General features: G+C 51.0%; 2 protein-coding genes across 2 annotated transcripts; one reads left to right on the plus strand and one right to left on the minus strand.

The window, feature by feature from the left end:
• Positions 1–1,504: 1,504 nt before the first annotated feature.
• Positions 1,505–3,993, plus strand: LOC100898952 (uncharacterized). The gene is made up of 4 exons (XM_003748026.3): positions 1,505–1,530; positions 1,811–2,465; positions 3,388–3,523; positions 3,632–3,993. The coding sequence occupies exons 2-4, from the start codon at positions 2,039–2,041 to the stop codon at positions 3,870–3,872; spliced, it is 804 nt and encodes a 267-aa protein (XP_003748074.2). The 5' UTR covers positions 1,505–1,530; positions 1,811–2,038; the 3' UTR covers positions 3,873–3,993.
• A 3,118-nt stretch (positions 3,994–7,111) lies between these two features.
• On the minus strand, positions 7,112–25,517 carry LOC100906031 (uncharacterized). The gene is made up of 6 exons (XM_003748068.1): positions 25,314–25,517; positions 16,454–16,700; positions 12,905–13,179; positions 7,770–8,227; positions 7,464–7,674; positions 7,112–7,348 (listed from the first exon to the last, which is right to left on the minus strand). The coding sequence occupies exons 1-6, from the start codon at positions 25,515–25,517 to the stop codon at positions 7,112–7,114; spliced, it is 1,632 nt and encodes a 543-aa protein (XP_003748116.1).
• Between the last annotated feature and the right edge of the window lie 339 nt (positions 25,518–25,856).

Raw genomic sequence — 25,856 nt, forward strand, 5'->3', positions numbered from 1 at the left:
GAGACTCCGAGTCTGTTGGGAATGTTTCTTGATTTTGAAGACGTCTATGTTGGTCTCCGATGCTGGTGTACGCTCCGTTGAATTAAACGAGGATTATGCTATACTCACAATAGCGGTAATTATGTACGGTACCGACTATAAGTAGGAATAGTTCAGCTGCGGAGCTGAATAGAAATTAGTAATGCGTCGATCGCTTCTTATAGCGCGGCATAACATAGGCGTCAAGCAAGACAGGGTCGGAACAGCGGGCCTGCAGTCGGATCTTCTCTTCAACAGATTCGGCTGCCGCGTTTGAGGTTGGTGACGACCCGGGAGAAAGCTCACTTCCGAATAGTATGAAATAGTATGAGTCTCGACTTAGGCCACTCGCCCACTCGAGTGCTACGTGCGGAAAGGTCGATGAATACAATGAATACTCAGATCGCAAGGTGTTGGACCGAAATACATGTAGCCTCCCAGTATATCACCATCGTGTCCTCTTTCTAGCATAGAACGAATTATCCCGTCAAGGGCGCGTATCGCGACTCTTCGACGGTCCGGAGAAAGTCCAAGGACTGAAGATCGAGCGAGAAATATTGAATCAGGGGCTCCATTCAATCCTCTCCGGAAATCCGCTCCTCCCTCAGGCTACAATTCTTCCTCGAAGGGTATTATTTCTGTTGAGAATAGAGAAACATAGATAGCGATGCCTACGAGTCACCCCGCGAGGACGCATCTTCAATCTCTGGAAGACCGCTCAAACATTCGCCTCGAACTACCTGTCATCGGGACGGAATCATCCGAAATGGATTGAGCCGTCTTCAGGAGAAGCTAGCAAGAAGTCAGCCGATCTCGGATTCTAATATCTAACTGCATCCGGGTCTCAATGGACCCCGGTTTGCGAAACAGTACGGAGTTGAGAATCAGAGCGGCTCCGCATACGCTTGCGCACGACCACAAGTGCCGACAAAGCGCTCGGCTCGAGAGAGCCCTCCGTTTAATTATGGGGACCCATAGTGTACGGGGGTGGGCTCATCAATCAAGTAGGAGGGGTGTCGGATCGGCGCCCCAACATAGATTCCCCTCTCTCATAGACAATAGTATAAGAAACAACCTTTTTTCAATCGATAAACACACTGTCTTGTGAAAACTCTACCCGAGTGCTTCTTCGACACTTCACGAGTGTAGTGGCTGAGCTTCAGATTCGCCTCGGTGACGCTGAGCGACAGCGGAGACGACCCTACTGCCTTCTACTCTATCTCACTAACCAATCTTGTATGCCAGTACAAGCCTTCCAATTCCCTGCTTATCAATTTCAATGATCGACGGCATCGGTCCGACCAACGATTCCGCCCCTGAGGGACGCAGCGAGCTCAATCGAACGCCGGAGAGCTGGGTGCACCAGAACGCTTCGAATTTCGCACACCGGAGAAAATAGCGGCTCAAATTTGCCGCCGTTTGTTGGCGAAACACAGCTGGTCGCCATTTTGGCTTCTGCTGACAGCACACTCAAAGTAAAGATAACACGACAATTGCGAATCGGATCTTAAGGTGAGAATCTTCTGCCGTTCGCTGTGTAGAAACGTCGGCAAGCAGAGACCTGTGAGATTATTCGAAAAAATTCTCATCTGATGGATGAGCTGCGGAGGCAGTAGTCCTCCATACGGACGATGCCTTCATCGGCACACCCGAACAGCTGATGAAAGAAAAAGGGTTCCCGCTGTTCGAACTAGGCTGTCTCTCGTGTCCTCGACTGCAGGTCCCATTCCGGGGATGATCTAAGGAATCGTTATTTCCGTCGGAGTCCTCATCAACGGTTCATCTTTTCCAGAGCAGCGGTTGTGCATGAGTCACGATCATCTTTCTCCGCACATGAATATCCCCCCAGACTCCGTTCTCTATGTGTCGGTTCGCCCCAGAGTGTCCAGAACTCGACTACTGCCGACTTCAGCCCGATGAAGTATACTGTACGACGGAATAATTGACGCTCGGCAACGCATCCTCTCCTGAAGCCGAATTATCCCGTGGGCATTCGCGTGTTCCGGAGTATTCTGCGAAGATGATTGAGTCTATGTCGCTGAAGAAGCTCATATTCTGCACGATTTTCCTGATTTTCGCGTGTCTATTCATTTTAACACTGGAAGGAATTCTCGTCGAGTCCACGACGAATCATACTGTCGTTCAGGAGAAAGGCTGTTGGGATGACGAGGACTTCGTCATCAGAAAACCATGCGAGCCTTGTTCTGATTTCGAGAGAATATCTAAGAACATCGCGGCCTGTGTGTCGTCAGGATACAAAGAACTCCTGAAGTGCTCGAAGACAGGTGAAGTGTACAGATCGTGTAGTGATTCGGAATTGTTGCACTTCTACAAATTCGAAATGTTAACGTGGCTGCTCGGCGGTCTGAGCTCTGCTTTCGTTATATTTCGGAAACGGACGCTGGATAAGCGAATGCTGCAGCGGATACAGCAACAAGTCGCAGCGGGTGTATAATTGTATAGCTTCGGAGTACAGAATTGTTCCGGTCGACGCGATAGCCATTGTTGTAGAATATAAACATGTTGGATCGCTGTACATTCCATCGTTTTGTCGTGGCAGACGCGTCGTTTGTTATGTTTACGCGAGAGAATAAATAACTTCAGACAGGTACGTCATCCGGCAATTTTTTGATAAGGCGGCCGACCGTGTCCCATACCGAAATCGTTCCTCTCTCGTCGACTCGGTCGAGCTCGGACGAGAGTTCATCGTCACCGAGGGAAGCCCCAAGCACGACCGGGTCATGTACGTCGGAGAACATCCCCTTAGCAAGCCAAAGCAGGCAATCAGGCTTCGAGACAAGACGGCGGGAGGCGGGAGCGAAGAAAAAAGCGACTTGCTACAAGGGACGTGGGGCTCCTTCTCGAGCCCGCAGAGAGCGGTTTTGAAACATCGCGGGCTGCTCCGGCAGCCATATTGCCTTGTTTTCTGCGCTGTTTCCGTAGTACACAAAACACAGCAGATCATTTTTCAACCACCCTTGCAGTTTTCGCACACGACAGAATTTCCGGCTGACTCGGATATTGTTGCTTGTGAGTTACACAAATACCTTCTTGTGCTCATTGGGAGACGTGGGAAAGCTCGAGAGGGTCGCTCATCCTCCTAGCGTAATGGTGGCATGAGAGGATTCGTTCCTTGAATCCCCGGAGGGGACGGCAGTCATCATGCTCCATGTCATGTCGCTAGAGAGACTTTTTGTGCGCCAGATTTGCCCTCAGTATCCCGGGCTTCGAAATTTCTCTTCTCCCCTTGAATAGAGTGGAATTTTAGGCCGAGACCCAAGCGATAGGACTGAGCGGTAGCTCGCATAGCCTAATCAATCGAACCTCTTTCGAAAGTTCTCCGATTATATTCATCACGTTCGATTCCAGGCGCACCCTATTATTATGTCCTTTGGGAAGCTCAATCAGGTTTCGCTTTCAGCCCGATGGCTTACGTCTCGAAAGGATTGTTCTGGTGCTCTGTACTCAGCCTTGTCCACTGCGGTCTGTCGGCCGCGCAGCACAAGTGAGTTCTAGGAATATTTCGGCGTCTCTCAGCTGTGCCCCCGATGATCGTATTGTACATGAGGTTTTGTCCCTGATGGAACGAAAACTCATCGCTAATTTTTCGCAGATCGTATCTCCGCTTGAGTGAGCAGGGATCCTCGTTTGTGCCATTGGACATCGTCGTACAGACCATCGTTTCGCTCTTCATCGCCATGTGGTCGACGTTGAGAATCGCCGGAGACTTCATGGAAGTTCGAGCGGGTGCTCAACTTCAAAATAAGACTTTTGAAACAGTGGGAAACTGTCCCAATTTCTATACTTTCACTGGGAAAAACAGACCTGTGCGAAACTTATTGGTGCATGAATAGAAAAGTTACTAGATTCATTTCTCCTGTAAATACCGAATGAGTGGCCTTTGGCAGTCTATCTAAGCACATATTATATTAAAAATTGTAATATTTATGAATAAAGTCGGGTTTCGATGTCTCCCGAGCGCGAATATCGTTATTGCTTCGAGGGGTGTCACTTCACAGTTCTAAGACCCTGAATTATCAGGAAAAGACCCGAGTTTAGATAGTCAATCAATGAGCGATGCATCGTTGGACTCGGGAATAGTCGGTCATCCTTTTCCCCTGAACTCTCGCGTTGTCGAAGCATCACGCTGATTGCAGCCGTCGACGCTGGTCTGTGGGTGACATTTTTTTCTGGATTGCTCGTGCCATAACATTCCGAATGGGAGACAAAGCCATCCATCGATGAGTCGGCAACAGGACCCGGAATCACGGACTTTGACGAGGGGGACTCGCGAGCACATATCGAGATTCTGGTGGTGACCAGCCCGCTCTTGATGACATGGATGATACCCTTCCGGAATGACCCGCCACTCCTCCCAATGCTGCTGCATGAGTTGAGACGAAGACGCCGGATCCCCGACAAGGGGAAGCGTGAAGTTATCGAGCATGGGGGGATCTTCACTCTGATCCCGACGATTCGAAGCTCCCAGACGAACCCTGCATGCTTCAGATTCTAGTTAGGCTCACCTGCATCATGCTATTAAAAACCCGGGGATACGGAGGTTTGTTGAGAGTAGCCAATGTAGTATGAAGTACCTCTGGATTCTCGATAGCTCCGACTGCTGCAAAGGGTATTGCTCCTCCGCAGCTCATGCCGTGCGCAAGACTAAGGGCGTATGATAATCATCGAACACTTGAGGACGCGCACAGATACCGGAATATCCTTTCTGAAGATCAGATCCTTAGAGCGCCGATGGCCCCATCCAACATCAGTAAGGAGGAAGGCTCCGACACTTGGTCGTATTCACGGCGAGGTTGAACTCTAGATCCCCTGCCTATGCCGTTGACTGAAGATCTCTCCGGAATCGGCATTCCGGCGGAGCGAGCACTCTGCACAGGAGAGAACTTCCGCGGAGTGTAGCTTCAACATTTTGTGCTGACTACATAAAATAGAAGAACTCAAGCGGTTTCGGGAGGATGTCAATCTTCGGGTTCAATGCATTTTCCTTCTTTGAGCCAAATTACACGGGAAGCTCGACAAGCACGAAAAGGTTTTACCACCCAAGGCCAGCTGAAAAAGAAGCAATTCGAAGTTTTGAAGCGTTTGAAAGGTGGCTATTTGTAAAGTAAATTCACTTAAATCATTGGGGGTAAACGTTTTGAGAACCGCCTGCCACGGCTTCGGGTAGTGCCGTCAGCGCAGGGCATCCGTGGTCTCTCGCTACCGTGAAATCATCGTTGTCTCACCGAAAGCTCGCCGAAATCCCGAATTTTCAAGGGTCGGAGCATTTTCGTGGAATGTCTCGAAGCAAGAAGCCTCTGATTCCAGGAATGGTACCGTTTGGAAGCGCTTTCCTATCATCCCGGCTCGCTCGCCTGACAAATTTGTAGTGAAATTCAGCCCTCCCGATGACGGCGATTCGCCGATTTTGTTTGTCGACATGACGGGAAGGGCTCATTGTTTTCCGCAGACAAATTCTCTTCTGTGGGAGTAACAAACATAGTGGTCACGACCGGCATGTCTCTCGTCATATGTCTTCGATTTGGCAGTGACCGGTACCCCGTGATGAAGAGTTGTCAGCGATCCGACGACTGCTACCGTGTGGCCTAAACGCTGACACGCGCTCAGCTCAGATCCAGAGTCTGCCTTCTCCTGGACAACGTCAGATTGAGAAGAATGAATAACTGGGCCGATGTGATTTTTTTCCGCTCAGAGAGCTCAACCGTGGAATATCCGGAAATGGTTCCGGCGGCTCTCGGCGTCCAAAGAATCGCAGCACCCTTCCGCGTCACTTCTGTCGAGATAAATTTCGACGCGAATGCGATTGGTGTGGTCTTACGCGTCACTCCCGATAGAAGCGAAGGCTCCGAAATCACCAACTCTGTGACGGGTTGAAGCACGAGATGAAACTTCGCATTAGAACTGTTTGTGTTGCGTTATTAATTCTCCTCGGGTGGCCCCCAGAGGCGCCGTAACTCGCTCACTTCACTTCACCTCAACTCCCTTGCCTTCACGTTCAAATCACAGTCTCAGACAGTTGGTCGAGACATCTGAAAAATCGTTAGGCAACATCTTTCGCGGCATCGAAGGCCATTTTGAACACTGGTAACATGCGCCTTCGGCTGTCGTCGTCGATAGCGGCTCTTTCTTGCGTCGGTATAGCAAGACGATCAGGTTTGAATTCATACCTGAACCTACTTATATGCAGTCATCTCAACGAACGGAAACCGAACGGAGATCTCGACCAGAGATGATCCGAGGACTCGGTCATAATATCGGACATTTATTCGATTGGACACGATGCAGGTATTCTTCATCGACTCTTTGAATCGTTGTTTACCTAATTTCTAACTAAACCTATTTACAGACATATAGTGCTAGCAGAAGAAGCAAAAGATCTCAGTCAGGGATTCTCATTCGTCGACCTTGCAGAAATCCCTCCGATCCGATGATCGAGAATGTTTTCAGTGGTTTTACAGAATATTTACATCACGATAGGCATAATAAATACCTCGTTCTCGACTTCCCCTCGAGAAGCCCACGGGACCCGAGCGTGCAGTTGATTGTCGATCCCAAGAGATAGACACCGACCCGATATAATAATTATAATCTACGAGAGCTTCCAGAGACAGATACACGACGCGGTACAATCGACCTGAACGTGTGAGATTCACTCATTCTTCGCTACGCTCTGAGTTCAATACCGACGACAGGAAGCAATCACCCCACATCCTTAAACTTCTTGGTACAGTCGTGAAAACTTCACCAATTTCGTGCTGCATCGACTTCTTGCTCATTTGTAACTAATAAGCAGCATCCTATATAGCGCAGGAGGAACTTATTGTCGGAAGATCCAGGAGATTCGTTTCCATGGATCATATGGCTTGGAACTCTACGATGCGGATCCGGGAACGATCGCGAGCGAACTCCTCCCTCAACGATCCGACTTGCTTACCGAATCCGGGGAGGATTACGTATTCACAGAAGCAGCTAATCTTTCATGGAAATCCTACGGCTAGAGATCCATTGTTAATTCCCAGCCAGCTCTAGACACATCGGGGCTCGATTGTGCGAACCGACCGTCGGCTCCTCCCTAGAGTCTGGCAAGCGTAGGAACTTCATTCATCGAAGGCGGCATCAGAGCGGGTCCATGTTGGAATCCAACGGAGCTCATGCCCGGGTGGGATGGGACGAGAGGGACTCGCGAGCCCATATCGTAATTCTGGTGGTAGCCAGCCCGTTCTTGGTAATATGAATGATACTCTCCCGAGTTGAGCCGCCAGTCCGCCCAATGTTGCTGCATGAGTTGAGACGAAGTCGCCGGGTCCTCCTAAAGGGGGAGCGTAAAGTTAGCGAATATGGGGGGAAGGGGATGTTTACTGAGATCCCGAGGATTTGGAGCCCCCAGACGAATTCTGGAGAGTTCGGACTCTAGTCACACTCACCTGCATCATGCTATCGAAGCCAGAGTAATATCTCTGGCTGTGGTCGTTTTCATCGAGCGTGCTCACGTATGGATTCTGGCAATGGAGCGGACCCCCTTGTTTCACGATCTGCGACGATGAAGACGTATGCGCTGTATGGCTCGTGGGCTGGTACTGTTCGAGATGATGTTGGAGCGGGTCAGCGTGCTGCATGGGATTGGGGGGCTCGTTCCTGGGAAAATAAAAAATCCGTCTAGTTCTCCGATTCGGTCGGCCCTTTTCTGCTTAGACGAGTCTTCTTCCACTCAGAGATTCTTTCGGACTCACCAAAGCTTGAAATCATGCTTTTGCGTGGCGGAGACTAGTTGCTTGTCGCTATCCTCGCTCGATCGATCGTTGGATTCCCCTCCCGTCGAGCCTGTGTATTCTGGGAACTTTTCGACTGGCGCCTGGTAAACTTCGAACGAGGATGGCAGCATCGAGTTGAACTCGTAGTTGGCAACGGGGCCCGGCGCTTGCTTCTGGGGAGGGGGCATGGGCGGGCGAGAATAAGAGCTCTGGTTCCCGTAGCGCTTCTTCGAGGGAGCTTGATATCCGCACACACATTCGTATGGGGGACACATGCAGGGCAGGGTTGGAATCTGGCCGTTTCCCGTCATTGTGTTGACCATGCTCAATCTTTCGATTCGAGAAACTTTCAAGTGCAGCTCATAGTCAACTTCTGAAGTCGTCGTTGTCCACGTGGCGCTGGGCCCGTTCGCGGCCAATACATTCGCCGGATATTGCTGAAGAGGAATAGGAGCGGATTAGGAAAGAAATTTCCGGCTAGTATCCTCCATGAACCAGGAAGATTCTCTCGTTTCCACCTATTGAGTTCAGTTCCAGTCCGGGGGATTTTTCGACGTATTTCCGTATTTTCTCCTAACCGAGCTGAACATTATATTCGGAGGGAAGCGTCGCACAGCTCATTGCCGAAATCTGAGCATCGTTGCGTTCGTAATCTCTCGGTCTATCTCAATAGCGAAGCCGCGGGTCCTGAGTACATAAACCTAGACCAGACTTCCTTCGGAAAGGTAAACTGTGTCGCTGGGAACGTTCCCATCTGCCGTTCCTTTGATGTCACTGATGCGAGTTCGGTCTCGATACGATTCATCAACCCCCCCGGAAGGTAGTCTACGTCGCAGGGAGCGGCCGGGCGACGGAGAATATCGAGAGTTTTTCCTATGCGTAACTTCGCGTTCAGATTCTCTTGTGAAAATTCCTCGGATGTCCCGTCGATTCATGATGATTCTACAATGGCTCGGCGGATGGGATTCGATTCGCTAGCTGGAGAGATCCGCCCCACAGCGTTGTTTCTCTTCCCGTTTGCTTCACTCAAATATTTGCTCTGCGCAACTAATCCCCAGAACTACGCGATCTCGATGGCCGATGTTTGGAGCAAGCATCCGAATCGTTCGCGAACAGGTGATGCAACTTGCATCCAACTGAAGCGTTTTCCTACGCGAGAGTTTGGGCTTCCGTCGCTCAGAAGGATGGAGGTTTGAGTTTCGAAAAGTGCAAGCACCGACCTTGCGACGCGACCCTTGATTCGAGAGCTCTGTTCGATTACGCGTTTCCAATGTCCCCGAGGTTTCGCCCCGACTCCACAGAATGACGAAAACTAATCTTCCCATCGAGGAGCGAAAGCGCCCCTACCTTAACGACGGATCGGGTTCTTTCTCCTCGCTATCCTCTCGATGGAGCAACGACATAATTTGAGCGCAAGCATTAATTCTGATCTATTGCGACCAGCGAAGTCAGCCATGGAGTCGCTCGGTCGCTCCGCCGCCGGCCGTAGAACGAACGGAGGAGCAAGCGATCGATGTGCGGCCAGTGACAGATGCTCCGCATCGATGACGAACGGCGAACGAACAAGTTCAATGGACATAATTGTTTCGCCGGACCTCGCCGTTTCGTTTCTAACCGATAACTCCAGAGATTCGAATGAGCGAGGCGTCGGCTCCGACGACGACCAGGGAACGATCGGTGTCGGTGCGCCGCTGTCTCCGCTCGAACAGACAATACTTCGATTCCTCACTCTGGCAGCGCAATTTTTCCCGCTCGCTCGTGATTCAAGAAGGCGGCTACCGGCTCTTTCGTCGTCCGCCGGTGAGCTCCTCGGCAACGAGGAGCTCTTACGATTGGCTCGAAGCGATTGCCGAACGAGCAGACGATCTCGTCGATTTCCTCTCGTGATTCGTATCGCTTCCACAAGTTCATGAATCATTCGGCTGTCATAGAAAAATTGCCCGCTTTTCGATTCATTTGAATAAAATGCTCCTTCCAATTGACGCAACCGTTCTCTCCGGTTTGGGGACGCCGAAATTCGTTCTGAGAATCCAGCGTTACGTCGCGTGAGGCGCGCTGGTGAAATATGCCAATCATTTGCTGCTCAATAGCTTATGTATGAGTTAGAGTGAAGCAGGAGGCTTCGACGCGAAGTGGCCCAGAGAAAATGTGTCCAAACGGTCGAAATCGGGCAAAACTTCTGAGAACGTACGAATTCAACCCGATCGACGTCGACAAAGACCATCGATACGAACTCGACTCACAGAAGTTCCTTTCGATCGGGATGACACGACTCTCCTGCTCGGTGCTCGCGCCGTGAGCTAATCGCTAGTTACGTTCGAAAATCTCGAGAGCTGACAAGAAGTACGTAAAACGGCGACGACGGCTCCGCTGACAGCTCGGGGCAACAGCGGCTCGGAGGCATTAGTATACGACACGACACTAATCCGTCCGGAGTGCCCAACCCTGTAGCGGAGATTCATGAGCAATGACTGACCTTTGACAATCGAGCAATTTGTTCGATTTGCATCGGAATGCGCATTGACGGGCCCAAGATGTCCTGACCTTAACAGAGTACAAGCACGTTTCGACTCGAAGGCCGAAGGCATGTGTGATCTCCTGTCAGGGGTCACCGGGCCCAGTCTCTGCCGTCCGTCCGTCGTCGTCGTGGCATCGAAACTAGCGAACAACCCCGCAATTATGCTCCCATTCGATTTACATAAACGTTGAGGTCTGGTCTCAACACGTGCGTGCGTCGGTGGGTGATAGACCGGGGACAGATCGAGACATTTGACATCCATCAGCGGAATTTCAAGCACGTGGAGACATTCCTCCGGGGAAGCATCGTCTATTCTCGCTCTACAAACTATCTAATGTGAATGGAGCCGCCCCGGTCGCTATCGCGAAGTTGAGGGGATCTTCAAGAAAAAATTGCAATCGACGTAGAAGCATATAGGCTTTTCGGTAGGTCTGGTGTCAGAAGTCCAGGCCCGCAAGCCTATACGATCTTGGGCAATAGGAAACGGACGCCGCCAACTGTGTCGTAGATAGGGTCGTCGAAACGAGCATCGGCATTCCTCAGTGTCTGCGGAATATATGGCGCGTATTCCCTATGTTGTCACGTAGAGAGACGCTATTATCGACATTGTCGATCGGCTGTTTGGCTAACATGGGCACCATTACCATGCGGTTCGACATATTCGGACGTGTACACGTTTTCCAGACCGCTAATGGAGTCAGTCGGATGTGTCGTCCTCTCCATGCTAATAGTGGTCGGTAAATGTCGTTGGGGTCTATGTAGTTCCCGATGTGCTCCCGCGTTCACGGTGGCTGCTAGCCACGGTCTGCTAGTCGGTGGAGCGCAGAATTCCGGTATTGGTCGCAGTCGAGCTCTACGATTGTCCACCACATAAGTTCACAACTCACAACAATCGTCATATTCATTTCATATGATTCTGTCCGAAAAGTTTCGCCCCAGAGTCCCTTGCGACTTGCGAGTAAGTGGCCCCCATCTCGCTCGGGTTGAAATTATTGAAGCCGGCGGGGCGGCCGTCGACGCTACTCAATGTGGGTCGTTACGGGAAACCTACGGTGAATCAACGGTAGCAGCTCCCCGTACGAAAGCAGATGAGTATTTTTCTTCGGGTCCGAACCAGCTGCCAGCCGGTCAAAGAATTTATGCTCAACAACTCACCATCGTGGTCCATACACATGAACTCGAGCCGATGCAGCAACATCGACGAGAACGACAATAATTACGGTTGCGTTTCTCTCATTGAATATGCACCGGCATGACCTCAAGGTCGTGAAGTCGTGACTGACGAATAACTCTCTGTACGACTGATTCTCCTCCCTCTCTTCTACCGTCGGTTCGCTCCTCTCTTTCCTGGCATCTTCCGATCATAAGAGCTACAAAATCCTCGTCCGATTGAGGCGGTGCGCCATCCGTGAAGGAAAAAGGCACCACGACATTTTAATTGACCGGTAACAAAATATTTTGCTCGGAAAACGACTGGTACTCCCGTGGAGCAAACGCGGCTTCGCGATTAAATTGAGTCTGCCATAGACTACAGAGACACCCTCCGAAGAGCCTAGAGCCCGGAAAGCTCGACCGATTCCGACCGCAGCTTCATTCCGGAGACGGCGGTCGACGGGGTTCCTATCTCCTCTACCTAATTGCTGCTCGACGTTCCTCGATTTTTGACCTCGCATCGAGGCCGAATCGGACGGGATCGTATTGCCAGAGACAAAAGTCTCGGCTCTCGACCATTCCGATGCTTGAACAGCTCGCGGATAATTTAACAAACTTGTGGCCTCTCAGCTTATGGTGTGCTCGTTCAGACGGTCGCGGCGGACAGTCAACCAGTCAACTATCTCATATGAACGTCAGCGATCGGGTGTTCGCGTGTTTGTGCGCGCTCGGTGTCTTCTATCCGCGTGTATTCCCTCCCCACTCAAAAAGCTAAGCAGCGTCACTAAAGAAAAACTCAACGTTAACGCTTTGAGGTTCCCTCTTGAACTGCGGCAGTAGCAGCGGCAGCGACAACATCAGCAACGCCGGCAGTAGGATCAGCAGCGCGTTTTCTCGTCCGTGGTACTGCCGCTGCTGCCAACCAACTATGTCCGAAGAGCGAACACATGGTTCCGAAGCTCCTCCCCGGTTTCGAAGCCGGGGCGTGGTTTTTGCTGCTGCTCCCTCGGTATTCGCCATTGCCGCCGCCGCCACCGCCACTACCGCTCCCGCCGCAGCAGTAGTAGTCGTCGTAGTCGAAAGTACATCCGAACATGTTTTTTCACTGCAGTCGAGCCGCCAAGGGGGATTCCCTAAACGGTGAAATGAAACGAGATACTGCTATCGGAGACTCTCGACTCCAAGACCGATGAGCCTTGTTCATGACGGAGGGTCATTGCTCTTGCACTCCTCATACGGAGTAGGCGACGGTTTCCGTCACCCGCAAGCAATCTTATTGGTCGAGCCAGGCCAGGCAGAGGGTTCGCGGGCGTCTCCACGGAAAGTTTACTCCGGTTCCCAAGATCTCTAATTCACTGGAGGTCGAGAGAACTCAGCGGAAACTTCAATCCGTCCACGTAGGTGGCGGTCTGGGAAAAAGGAGGGAAAAAAACGAGGTACTGACCTGGTATCCACGATGATGGTCTTTGATTGAGAGATGCTGCGTGGCGTAGCGCGAGCTCTCGAGTGACGAATAGCCGCGTTTGGCTACGCGAAGAGATCGACGAGCTTCAGCTGTGGCTTTCGGCTCCGGTCGTGGATGATCATGGGTTCCTTTGGCTTGGAAGAAAATTGCATGTTCCGTGTGTCTCCAGAAGTGTGTGACCGGATAACCGCAGTGACCCTTGCATGCAAGGACTTCAAGTCTTCCTGGGCACCCTCTGTTGGGACACGGTTTACCTGGGGGAACGGATTCTGATTCAGTTACAGGAAGCGTGAAACGTCGAATTCTCCTTGGTGAGGGCTACATCATCGGACACCCAATCCAATTTGTATGGGGTTCGAACAAGCGTTCAGTGTACGGGAATACGCGTTGGAAAATGGGTCTTTAGTCTAAAATCAAACCAGGCAGACGCGTATCGAAGGCGTGCTCGGGACTTTACGAGGCATAAAGAAGAACTCCGTGACATGTCAACACGAAGAACGCTCACAACTGACAGTCCTTGTGCGGGGGATCAGAATTTTTCTTCAAATTTCACCCGCTGAGCGAGTCGTTACAAACTATCTATCTGCATGTGCATCTACTTTCCGTGATTTCTACAGTTTAATGCGGAACACGACCAGCAAAATCGTTTAGATTCGCTCCTGAACCAATGTCGGTTCTTGCCGAAAGTTCAGCTGTTATCGCTATTGCCGTCTTCGTCGCTAGTTCCGTCGTGTTCGCTTCCGAAATAATGGTATATTGTGAGCGCCACATCGAGCTCTGTCCTCTGTTCTCGTTTCTGATGATTCCACATCGATTCCGTCCTTCGTATCCGAGCATAAAGGAGCTCATTGTTCCCCTTGATTCTTCTTGCTCGTCTATGTTTTTCTTCGTGTCTCGGAGGCGTGCTCCTAATTCGGAATAGGTAGGAACAGTTCAACTCGACCTGATTCGAATTCAAATCTGCGTTCCGGAGGTGAAGTTCGCTGAGCTGCACCTTTCACTCTTTGGCTCGTTCGATGGCTAGTCGTCCTTCGCATTTGCGTGAAATACTCGCATTCCGAAAAATATCTGAACATTTTCTGAGCCGTTCTCTGCTTGGGATTCAAGGTATGTTTGATTTACGTGATGCGGTCGAAGCTAGCGAACGATACGGCGAGTTCAGCATATAACACGTGGCCGGAGTTCGTATTAATTATCACGCTAGTGTTTGTTTTTCGGAAGGGAACTGATAAAACTTCGTTCACGTCTTCAGACCGTCCGCGATCCTTCTGACAAAATTTCCAAGAATGATTCCAAGGAAGATCCAGACGCCAGAGCGATGGATCTTGGCCATCCCAACGCGCGGCGTGAGCGGGATTGATATTTCCTCTGGTGATTGACAGAAACGAATATCGAATCGATCGGCTTCGCGCGTACGGTGTTTAAAATTCCGGGGAGAAAATATGATTCCTTGGTGTAAAACGAAGGTTTGAGTAGCATTCCGAACATTCCGTGATCCCGGATGTCGGGTGAATATTTAGGCACAAAAACTACAAACAGACACAACTTTGTTATTCTAGTTACGAACTAGCTGCGCGCTTGTGAAGTGCACATAAATAAATTCCAAAGTACGGCTAGTCGGCGCGATGCTCTGCACCCCCCGCTGTCCCAGTCACAACAACAAGCGGTTTCTTTGTTCCACGGGACGACGTTCTTCAGAGGGACATCTTTCGTATGGCAGAACGAGAGAGAATCCATAGAAACTTTTTGCAGCGCATTTGAGCTGTGTTGTCTCGACCAGTCCCCGAACGTTCAACAATCCGAGCGTATCGGAGATATGTATACACCAACCGTGCGCGACGATTTTTTCGTCCGTCCCTAGAACTTCCTTCGCTGGCTGACCAGGCGGTGATAACGAGTGAGATGACATTAGAGCTAATGTGAGTTTAATGTTAATTTTCCCCAGAGCCGTCTGAGCAGTACATAGCCACAAGACGCAACGAAGTGTGAAGGTGCCGAACGAAAGCAGAAAAATATGTATGCCGCCGTATCACGCGTGCTCCAATGCAAATTTAGTTCCCAGATAAGGTGAGACTGGAGGAAAAAAACTGCTAGGTCCGCCCGCTGATCCCATCTCATACCTCTCTCGTCGACATGTCGGTATTTTCAGGGCGCCCGCGTCCCAAGCACTCAACAAACTATTCAAAAGTTAATCTATCGGCTCGGAAGATTTGATACAATCCGATCGGATCGATGAAGTCATTCGGAGACTCGCTCACAAAATTTATGGCGGGCCGACGTTAAAATCGTTAGCGCTAATTCATGTTATTGCCAAGCGACTAGACTCATGAGGGCTTTATCGGACCGATAAGGGCTAGCAGCTTTAAGACAGAATAACTGACGGCCTATAAAGATACTTAGTTGTAAATGTTCTTCATCGATAGGCCAGAGTGCTAGAGAGTGCGGCTTCTGATCTTCTCATTCAGGTCGACAACTTCGTCTGTCTGCATTTTTGGAGATTCTTCCGAAGCGCTCCAGAACACGTCCCTGGAATTCTACAATCAAGCGGCACAATGTCCTTCCGGGACGAGACACCTCCGAGAGCTATCGGTGGTTGGGTTGTTGAGCGTATCGATCTTATTCGGTCAGCGACCGTGACTGACAGAGCCCGATGTGAATAAGAGTCAGTATCCCAGAGCTTATTATGCAGTTGCCAGCGAGCGACGAGTTCGACTGATTCGAGCTGGCTAGATCACGCGAACTTTCATCAGCAGCAGCTCGCTCTCGCAGGGCACGAATCGATTTCCACTGTCTTTTCAGTGAGCCAGTCAGCACGTCAGTCAACCTCGATCCGCACAATGAGCTGACACCCTGAACAGTCGTTCAATTGCGACACCTTGATCCGATTCTTCCTCCGGACGGCATTCTATGCAACGAGCGATCCGGTACCTCCTTTTGCGATCATCTCACCGAGCTTCGAGTCGAGCTTTTTTGCGGTTTTCGCGAGTTTGACTCGGGGCTCGGACATTACCGTTGGCAAATCTCACGAAGCGGAATTGGCTGAGGCCAGCAGAACGAGCCTACCGTTGATATGTCAAAATATCCTTGGTAAGTACGGCGACATCGAAATATAACTAAGGGCACGAATAGCTCCGCTGAAGTCTAGAGGAAGTCTGAGATCCAGGAGCAGATGTCCGGCCCCCCAATTACAGACGGCTACATGATGAGGCTAACAGTCTATGATAATGAGACGGATGAGATCCATTCGTTTAGGCGACAACACGACCATCTAGCTACTGTGCGCACTGACTGACATCGGTCGTCTGTCGTGGTCATCGGTCTCACAAAAAGCCGTCCTGGCGGATATGAGGAAACGTCGCCTGATCAGAAACTTCGTTTAATCCTCCGGTTTCCAGCCTCAGATTCTTCCGGAGCGGTGGAGGTTGGGAGGGGAAAAGATCCAGATCTAGCACGCGAGAGATGACTTCACGGAGTTTTTTTCTGAGACTACCCCCGAGACATTTCCTCCTGCGGAGGGGTTCGGCCTACCTTGTTGTTTTTTGCGAGCTTTGTCGCAAATGGCGGGTCGCAAGTGAACGGGACCGTTCGCCGTGATGCAGCGTTTATCACAAACTAAAACTCCTAAGCAGCTTTTCTTGAGAATGTGTACGTTGTGGTTGTTCGTGTTCCTCATGGCCCAGCCTGAGGAATGACGTCGAGCTTCTTCGCAATCGGCGCGATACACGAAACGACAGTGGCTGTCGGCCCACTCGTCATAGACATCGAACGAAGTAACCTGGAACAGAAATTCTGAATTTATATCGAACTCCGGCTAGACCTTCGACGGAGGACCCTCCCTCCGACTGGATCCTTCGCAGCTCAGGTCGAGCACAGGCTTCTCAATCGCGATAAAACGCCTATTTTCGACAGCCTTCCTGAGGTCCCTCAAGTCGACGAGCTCTTGTGGAGGGCCTCTCAAGAAATGAAGATTATTATGGCAGAGCAAGCAAAGAGCACACCGATTGGCTCGTCGCTTCGAAAATGTTGGCGATCTCACAGCGCAGCCATTCTGTAAATCGCTGCTCGCCTTTCGTAAAATCATAAATCAAAATCTATTATTATCATTGAAATTATCATCATTATTACTACCGGCGTTGTTGCCGTGAACAAATTCGAGCGGGGCCGGAATGCCCGAATAATTCGGAGGCCGATTGTTGTCACACGACCCGGTCGCTCAGAGCCCCCACCGCCTAAGATCCCTTTCTTTTTTTCGTGGCTGCCGAATCGTCTCCTGCGTCTCACTGTCCGACTTACCTCTCGCCCCGTTCTCCCTCCGAGAGTCTAAAGTCATAATGTCCGGTAAGTTTAGTTGTTACTAATGGATGGCAAGTCTCTCTTCTCTCTTGGTGTTGAGGTATCGGAGGCGCGAAAGCTTCGTGAGCAAGTAAACCTACCTTTGAAACTGACTGGCTCGACAGCCATCGCCGAACGGCGGCGATGGTTGCGTGACAGAAAAAGATTACCACGACTCGACTTCTTCGGCAGAGCCAAAGACGCAACACTCACTCGGACCCAGACGCTCTCAGACGGCAAAAGAATTATGTGCACAACTCCTAGTTCCACGCGGAGTTGTCCATCTTCTGACAATAAACTCGCTGGAGGAAGAAACAGAAATACGTCCGACAACGCTCCAAAGGGAATCTCCTGCGTCAGGGAGAAGTCCTCGCTTCAGCCGGGCTCCGACCGTCCCAATGGCGGGAAATAAATACAATAATTAGGGTTACATCGAGGATTATCAATGCTAGAGTATCATCCGAGGTGCTAGGGCGCACTTTCCATTGTTCCATTCGAAAACGCGAAATTGCCGCGAAATCCGCGACGGACAAGTGAGAGGTTTCATTTTTCTCTCCATAATGAACCGCGAACGGGACCGCATGACCGCATGGGACCGTACGTATTGAGCGCAACCACCCCCGAAGCATCGGAATCGTGAGTTCACCTGTCACTTTAAGACGTTCTCGGACACTCCCGTTCAAATTGCTCAACGGCAAATTGGCCACTTGCTCATAGCAGCAGCAGCAAGTGGCACTCAAAGGAGCTCTCCGACCGCCAGAGCCGAGCGAGCAACGACCCAACCGACTCGGTCTATTCCTGTGTCCGTCCCAGTGAGCGTCCGTCTATCGGCGCGTTCGTCCGAACGAACGAACGAACGACCGACCGACCGACCGACCGTACGACTGTCTGTCCGCTCATCCATCGAGAAAGACGATGTCGACGTCGACTACTCCAATCTTGAACTCCCCCCAAAGATCGTTTGTACGGATGGCACTGGCTGCTAGTCGAACAACAAACGGAATGGATGCTCACTCGGTCCATTTGTCCGTCCGTCCATCAGAGGATCCGCCGCCGCCACCGCCGGACGGTGAGCTATACCAGACGAACAGGCGAAAAGACAGACAATTGTAACAGATCACCCCAATTCGAAATGCCAAATCACCTAAATACCCTAAGAACTCAAAATGGTGGCCATCCCTAGACGGACGGACGATCGACGCGACCAGAGACCATGAGCGATCGATGGATATTTAGATACCGCGTTGGGCACGGCCATTGCGACGTCCACGGACTCGGCAGCAACGAAATCCCTTTCAGATGAAAGACCAAGATCTTCTTATCTGCTTCCCATTTCGTTCCCGATTTCCAACATGCGGCATGACGTCGATGGGTCTGCCCGAGTTTTCCAGATTACCGACAAGATATGAACTATATCCCAGTCCGGATCACAATTGGCCTCGTCCGCGCTGCATCGAAGAGTCACTCAATTAATTATGGATGACATCTGTCTCGACGACATCTGTCCATGATATAAAACAAACTGAGTTGTTTGGCTTCACCGTACAGCACTCGGCCGCTTCGGCGTCATCGTGGGCTTCCCCATCGATCATAATTCACACAACGATGGAGGATCCGCTCACTCCAAGAAAGCAGGTGAGAGCAAGAGCAAAATACGTCGGACTGAGACTTCTTCCCAAAATAGAACGAGCGGTCTGAACAGTATGGACGTCTTTCCTCCGCCGCGAGCTTTGCGATCGCGGAAACGTAGCAACCGACAAACCGATCGTCGAGACCCGCGCAAACCACGCTCTTATGAGCAAATACGACCTGTAGGCCGATCAAACGGACGTCTTCAGAAAACGACGGATCTTCTTGTCGAAAGAAAGCCGGACGAACGTTCAAGTAGACCCCCGATCAGGACGTGGAGCATTAAACTTCAACTTGTCGACGACAGAGCCGGCGGCAACGTGGACAGCGATTGTGATGGCGGTCGTAGTGGCTGTGATGGTAGATTAATGCCAAAAAAAACAAGGGGGTGTCACGATCCGAAACCGTGACGGGTACGCCCCTTCGACGAGAAAGACGAAACGCATAACAAAAGAAGCGAGAACCAGGCCAACAGATCAACTAAGAGAGACGACGCGGGGTAAACCGCGGAAAAAACTTCGAGCGGATGACGAGCTGACGGAATTCCATCAACTCTTTCCCCTTTGGATCTTTTGTCATTCCAAGCTTCCCGAAGCTTCAGCGACGCTCTCCTTCCCTCGAGATCCATCCGAGAGTCCGACGCTTCGCATCTCTTCCGTCCGGGACTCCACTGGAATCGTACTCCGAAATGAGGGAAGCGGCGATGCGCTACCAACGCGGGAATCCTCGCCATCAGCTCGATTGGAGCTTTGTCGCACAATTAGCCGAGAACAAGAGACCAGGACGGCGATCCGACGTCCCCGCAGCTGACGACGTTCCGAGGTGCGAAAGCATCGTTCAATGATAAGAGCATCGTGACCACATTGTTGCGGGGCGCACGCGAGTCTCAATTGTCTCGATCGAAGATCAGGGATCTGAGGGACATCGATTGAGCCCAACAGATCCAATCAGATTGCAATCGGAGATCCATGATCCCAGTATCACACAGTATTCGATGGATATCACTATGAGAGTACAAGACCTTTCCGGACTTACAAACCAGTTTGATCGAGGGAGCTCTGGGTGTGAGGGTCCCCAAGTCCGCTGACATGCGGGGGAAGCTGAAATCGCCGATTCTTCGAGAGGTCCTACTGAGTCGTACCTCGCTATTTCGAATTTCAGCCCTTCCTTGCCACGAAGTGGATCTCGGACTGTTCCGCCGTTTATCCGAGCCGATTTTCCATTCGATCCCGTGTTTGCTTAGAGTGTTTGCCGCCTATCCATTCGCTTGACAGCGCAGCTCGTGAACGTGTATGACGCACGGAGGCGACTCCGATGATGCTTTCGAGAGCAGCCCACCCAAACGCGCGCAGGAATACACGGCGACCCCCTTCTGTGCGGAAAGAATTATCCTGATACATTTTGACAATGAATCAATCCCGTGGCAGTTCATTCGCCCGCGCATCGGGTTGTCTTAGCGATCCGCGGAGTGGGTCCTGAACCCTGAATAAATGGAATATGGACTAATACGGTCCCCCGCGAGAGGTTCGGACAACCGTTGCTAGAGCCAGTGCTGTCGAGATTCCATTTTTCATTCTATCCCATAATGGACTGCCGTCAAAATGGTTTTCGTGCCTAAACGTGTTGGCGATACGCCTAGCAAGATTTTTTTTTCGGAGAGCCTCTAATGGCGATTATAATTCGCGTCGTCGTTCGCTTATGCACGGCATGCCCGTCACGGAAATCCATGGCAACTCCTGAAAGCATCTCGTACGGGAATTTGCCGAAAAACAGCAAGACGCCGAGATGGGGAGGACACTCGTCGGATACGAAATCAGCGGAATCTTCGTCATTGACTCGGTCGGATTTCGGCATTTCGCTCACCACGTAACAAATTGGAGCGGTTCGAAAGCCGCACCAGAAGAAATTTCGGCAGCGGCGGTGCCTTCGGAATTATGGCCAATAAATGTCGATGGCAGAATCGCAAAAAGCAAGGATCACTCTAGTGAGAACGTGTTCTTTTTTCTCTTTATCGGCGTGCTCTACTGGCTCGTGAGTGTTGTCCCTTCAAATTGTCGCTTATCTGAAGATTAATTTCACCGACTCGGTGGTCCAAACCGTTCGGATGTCAGCTCTAGAAAAAGCATAAATTTCTGCTCTCAGAATCAGAAAAACAGACCGAGCTCGACAGGACCTCGATGATCCGTTCTCTGAACTCTTCCATGTATTCACAGTATTGGGAAGGAAATGACACAGCTTTTCTCCGAGAGGTTTCAAGGGAATCCGTCGCAATTCGAAATCTCCGGGAAATATCTGGCGTACCTATTGACAGGTAGGAACACAGGAGTTTGAGGGATCGATTCCGAAGACCGATGCCGCAAGACTGCCGCCTCGATCGAGTATCAGCAGTTCGGGGGAGGCAATTCAACACACTCAATTGATATGTCGAGTGTCGCTGTGTACATGTGGTTGAATTCAGCTATTATCATCTCGAATGACCGCATCGTGGTCTTCCCCCCAAATCACAAGAGATCCTCGTCACCCCTGACATCCTGAGGGATCATTGAAGCTTGTGTCTCCCATTCTTCGTCAGTACGGCTGACTGTTTAGCTGTAGGTTCCCTCGTCGCCTGATCGGTAGCCCGCTCGCTCGCCCGCTTGCTTGCCTGAAACACGAGCGAGCGGGTGCTGCTGTCTCTATACAAGACCGAGAAGCTCCCAACCTCACGAATGCGGGCATCGAGCCCAAGTTGCTCTACAGAGACGCGAGCGAGAGGAAGAGAAAAAATTTGTTCGATCTCCCTTGGCACGGTAAGCGGCGAACAGTTATCAACGAGGCTCCTTTTTTATACTCGACTAACCCCACTTTATTGGGAAGCAGAAATAAAACTGCGAACGAATGAATGAGAAGAAAAAAAGAGGCACGGGACAGATAGCTCTGATTTGATGGGAAAAAACAGCATCATCAAAGTCGCGACTGAGTCCAGCTTTTTGGGAAGATTCGGGAGAAGACACGAGACTCCTTGATACGGGCTGGAGAGTTCACATCGACCATGACATAGGAATTTCGTGCGATCGGCACTGATTTTGAATACTTGTATGAGCTTTCTGTTCCGTTTCCAAATATTTCGCGAGAACGGAATTCGCGGAACGCAGAGCCAACTACTATTGTCACACAACCCGATAGAACCTGTTTTTTTCCTATGTGATGACACGCGGACACAGGCCTTCCTGACGAGAGAAATCAAGCCGAAATTTCCGATTCCCAGGTGTCTTGTGGTTGATGCGAGACGCACATCGAAGGCGAGAAGAGGTCACCAGAGCTCATAGGTGTTGATTCCCGCACTAGATTTGTCATTGAATACCCTCGTTCCCACCCCATTGACCTATCGATCGTATCAATTGATCGCTCACTATAAACCCAGTTGAGTGGTTGACAGGCGAAAGTACGATCGAGGCGAGATGGGTTGTGAGGAGTCGTAGAGAGGGGAAGAGGGAGAAGCTTTCTGCAAGTCCATCGTGCGCATCTCTGAGCTCAAACTTCCCCGACTGCTCAGGCCTGATATTCGGAAACGTCCAAATCGAATGGGAGCCTCTATAGTGGAGGGTCGACACTCTGAAGAGAATCGAGTCGTGCGTAAGACAGTGGAAAGTTCGCGCACAGCGCAGCGCAACCGCCGAGGCAGATGCTCTTTCTTTAATGCTCGTTTTCAGATTCGCCTAGAAAATTGCTGCATTCAATGTTTACACATGCCTCAGGGCGGTGCACCTGGCTCCGCATTGGCGATGTTCCTCTGATGTTTCTGTTTGCAAATGAGGTGTTCAAACAAAGCTTAGTACTTTGATGTTCCCCATTCCGCTCTCCTCTCTGCGGATCTCGCCCGCCGCCGCGAATGATGACCACCTAATTGGATGTGCTAGGTCAAGCAGTATCGAGACAAGAGTCAGAAACATATCGGCAGCGTCTTCCGGTCGGTCAAACCCAAGAAACAAAAAAACAAAAACACGGTCGACATTGCTCGACCATGCAGTGAGTGTCCTTCCGTTTTCGTCCTCGAGGTGATGGCCGATACTCTTTCGATACCGCTGCTCTTGGCGCCACTTATACGACTGTCAATTGCAGCTTAACAGGCTTTAAGGGGGAGGCTTATAGTGGAAATTAATGGGCTGCTGCATCCTACACCCTAACTATCGAGCCCGGAGCCGACTGATACAGGATTAGTCGATTGTAGCGTCGATAGTTGCCGCGAGGACTGCATGGTGACGATAAACACGGTCAAAGGGTGCGAACACAGGGAACAAATAGATGCAGATTCGATGCGCGGGGACGAATCCACTCTTTTCAGAGCTCGTCGCCTTCGATGAACGAAAGGAGGGTGGACATCGGAGAGGAGAAATCGTCTGGAGATAGGTTTGGAAGCCGAGAAAATGATTCTTTGAAGCAGCATCCATCATGACGACGACAAAACCAAAAGGCTCGTCTGACTGAGACAGCGAGACACTCGTGCCCGGGACGAGAGTATCGTCCTCAGCTTTTTCATTCATCATTATTTGTTGTAGAAATCGACTCCGGTCCATTTCAGGCAAGACGAAATCATTAAGGCCGTTGCGTCGCAGTATGATAGGGTGCTGTTGTTCGAGACCACGACGACATGATCGGAGTCTGGCCCTCGACCGAGCGGACGAACGATCGTGTTTCTGCTAACTCTTCACTATTGTTGCTCGGTATCGTTCACAGACCTTTATATCGGAACAGGCGAGCGCGAGTCACGGAAGCTTGTTTCCATATTACCGAACTTGGACGCAATCAAAGCGGCGCGCCGCCGTCTCAAGCGAAGATTCTTCGGAAGTCCGTCGGTAGGGTTGAGGCTTCAACAACGACGACGTCGACGACGTCCTCGTCGCCGATGAACCCCGGGGACGCAGACGCAGATCCGACGATGCTCAATTTGCTTGAGGTTAGACAAGAGTTGAACGGGCGATCTGACGAATACAACGATCTTGGTCACGAAATTGTCGCCCGCTTCTCATGGACGCCCCTCAACGCCCCAAAAACCTCCTACCTGAGCTACCGCTGTTTGCATATGACACAAAACGCCTCTAGTTGTCGTCATGGCTTTCTTCGTCGTCGTATTAGTTGAAAATGTGTGAACAAGACCAAGATATCATCTCTAGCTCCGACAACGACACGAAATTCGAGAATGACGTTTGTTGGCTCCAGATCAAACATTGAGATTGGATCCGCGTCCTCTACACTGACTAAATGCACTACAATAGTCGGGGCGCGAAAAGAGCATCCGAGCATTGCGATCAAAGTTTAGATGAACAGCTTGACGTGATACCTGTTTTGTGTCCCGGCAGACCGCTCCATAATAAGATCGCGAAAGCGATGGAATGAGCATGACAATAATGAATCCGGGGCACCTCCCGGAAACAGCTCAGCGGAGAGTTCGTGGACCCGAAACCACAAACTCGAGACCCGAGAAATTATTATGTCAGGCTCTAACTCGACTCGAGGACGTGATTGTCGCATCGAACGGGCCGGCTTGAGCGATGAGCTGCCGACAACGACGAATGATTCAATAGGAAGGTCCTCTGCCGTGCTGCACGACTACCGAGCCCCCGGCTGCGAGCTCAGCGTGATGTATCGCTTGTGGTGACATTCACTACATATCGTCACTCACTCATTCAGTCAGTCCGTCGGTTCGGGAGCTCCAGAAGTTCTTTCCTCCCTCGAGACCGCAACCGTTCGCAGCCGAAGAATGCACCCTTCTCCCAAAGTCTCACACGTGAAACTCCTTCGAGAGGGATAGCACGGGCACGCAGACCATAAGTAACTGAGAGTCGTAAGTAAGCACGGTCACGAAAAATACGTGATTTTCGTAGCAATACACCGACGGACGAATCGCGCGAGCTAGCTCGATTAGCGATTTATCCATCAGCGAGAAAGCAGCTGCTTGCATCAATTCGTGACTCAAATGCTCGAGGATCCAGAAATAATATCAAAGATACGCAAGTTCCGAAGAAATAGTCGCAGAAGGTTTCAGTTCGGGACATTCGAGGAAGTCTCCGACGAACCAGATGAAATGCTGATGATGCGCTCAATTGAGGGAAGATAGGACAAAGATGGACTAATATGGCGTAGTTATGAAGAGGCCGGAGCTCGCTGGTCCCCTCTCGGGAAGACGTCGCCGTGAGGCCATCTATAGTAGAAGGCGGCAGATGTCAGCATAAGATGCGGGTTCCTAAGCCCACCATACCAGCTCGCTATCGCTGCCGCTGCCTCTGCCGTTGTGGCGGCCGCCGCTTCTGACCTAGCGAGGATCTACACTTACACGTATCTCTCTTGATCTCCGATCGTTCGGACAAGAAGCCCCCCACCCCTCCTCTCCCCAGCATCTCCTAGGAGCTCGAGGGCAGCGAATAGCGGACGAGAAGCGTGAACTTACTTTTGGCACATTGTTATCGTTGATATCCCAGTCTTGATTAGCGGAACTTTGGTGATGAACGGGTGTGAACTGACTCTTGAGTTTGGATCCAACATGGCTTTCGAGCAGCGCGTAGTTGGATTCTGCAAGACTCGGCGAGCAGCTTTTGTCCATGTGACGCTCGCGCTCCGGGATTTCCGGAGAACCCAGACCAGCCTGAACCATGCCTAGTCCAAGTCCGGATCGGTCCACTTTCGGAGCGACTTGGCCAAAAAGAGCCTTCGATGGCTCGTTGGCGGCCGTGGAAGTCCGATCTGCTACGAGGTAGAATTGAGTATCCCACGCGGCCACGGTCTTGAAACACTGACTCCGTCGGTGCCGACCAAATCTCCCGTTCCCAAGGGCCGTATTCCGTGCCGCGGGAAAGCTCGAGTTCGAATCGTAGCTCCGCGATTCTTCGTGGGACGAGCTGAAACGAGAGAGATCCGAGCTTAGTTAGAGAGAATTCGTCGAAGAGTGGGTGAATTACCCCTACCGAACCTCGGGTGCTGTGTCAATGACTGC

The sequence above is a fragment of the Galendromus occidentalis genome, unplaced genomic scaffold, assembly GCF_000255335.2.
Source record: "Galendromus occidentalis unplaced genomic scaffold, Mocc_1.1 scf7180000077527, whole genome shotgun sequence".
NCBI classification, from domain to species: Eukaryota; Metazoa; Arthropoda; class Arachnida; order Mesostigmata; family Phytoseiidae; genus Galendromus; species Galendromus occidentalis.

Coding starts and splice junctions, on each gene's coding strand:
- LOC100898952 (XM_003748026.3), top strand. CDS start 2,039: ATGATTGAGTCTATGTCGCTGAAGAAGCTCATATTCTGCACGATTTTC. Junction 2,466..3,387: donor ACAGCAACAAGTCGCAGCGG/GTGTATAATTGT, acceptor GTTCGATTCCAG/GCGCACCCTATTATTATGTC. Junction 3,524..3,631: donor CTGTCGGCCGCGCAGCACAA/GTGAGTTCTAGG, acceptor AATTTTTCGCAG/ATCGTATCTCCGCTTGAGTG.
- LOC100906031 (XM_003748068.1), bottom strand. CDS start 25,517: ATGGTTCAGGCTGGTCTGGGTTCTCCGGAAATCCCGGAGCGCGAGCGT. Junction 13,180..16,453: donor AGCTCGCAAAAAACAACAAG/GTAGGCCGAACC, acceptor CCGTTCCCCCAG/GTAAACCGTGTCCCAACAGA. Junction 7,675..7,769: donor AAGCATGATTTCAAGCTTTG/GTGAGTCCGAAA, acceptor TTATTTTCCCAG/GAACGAGCCCCCCAATCCCA.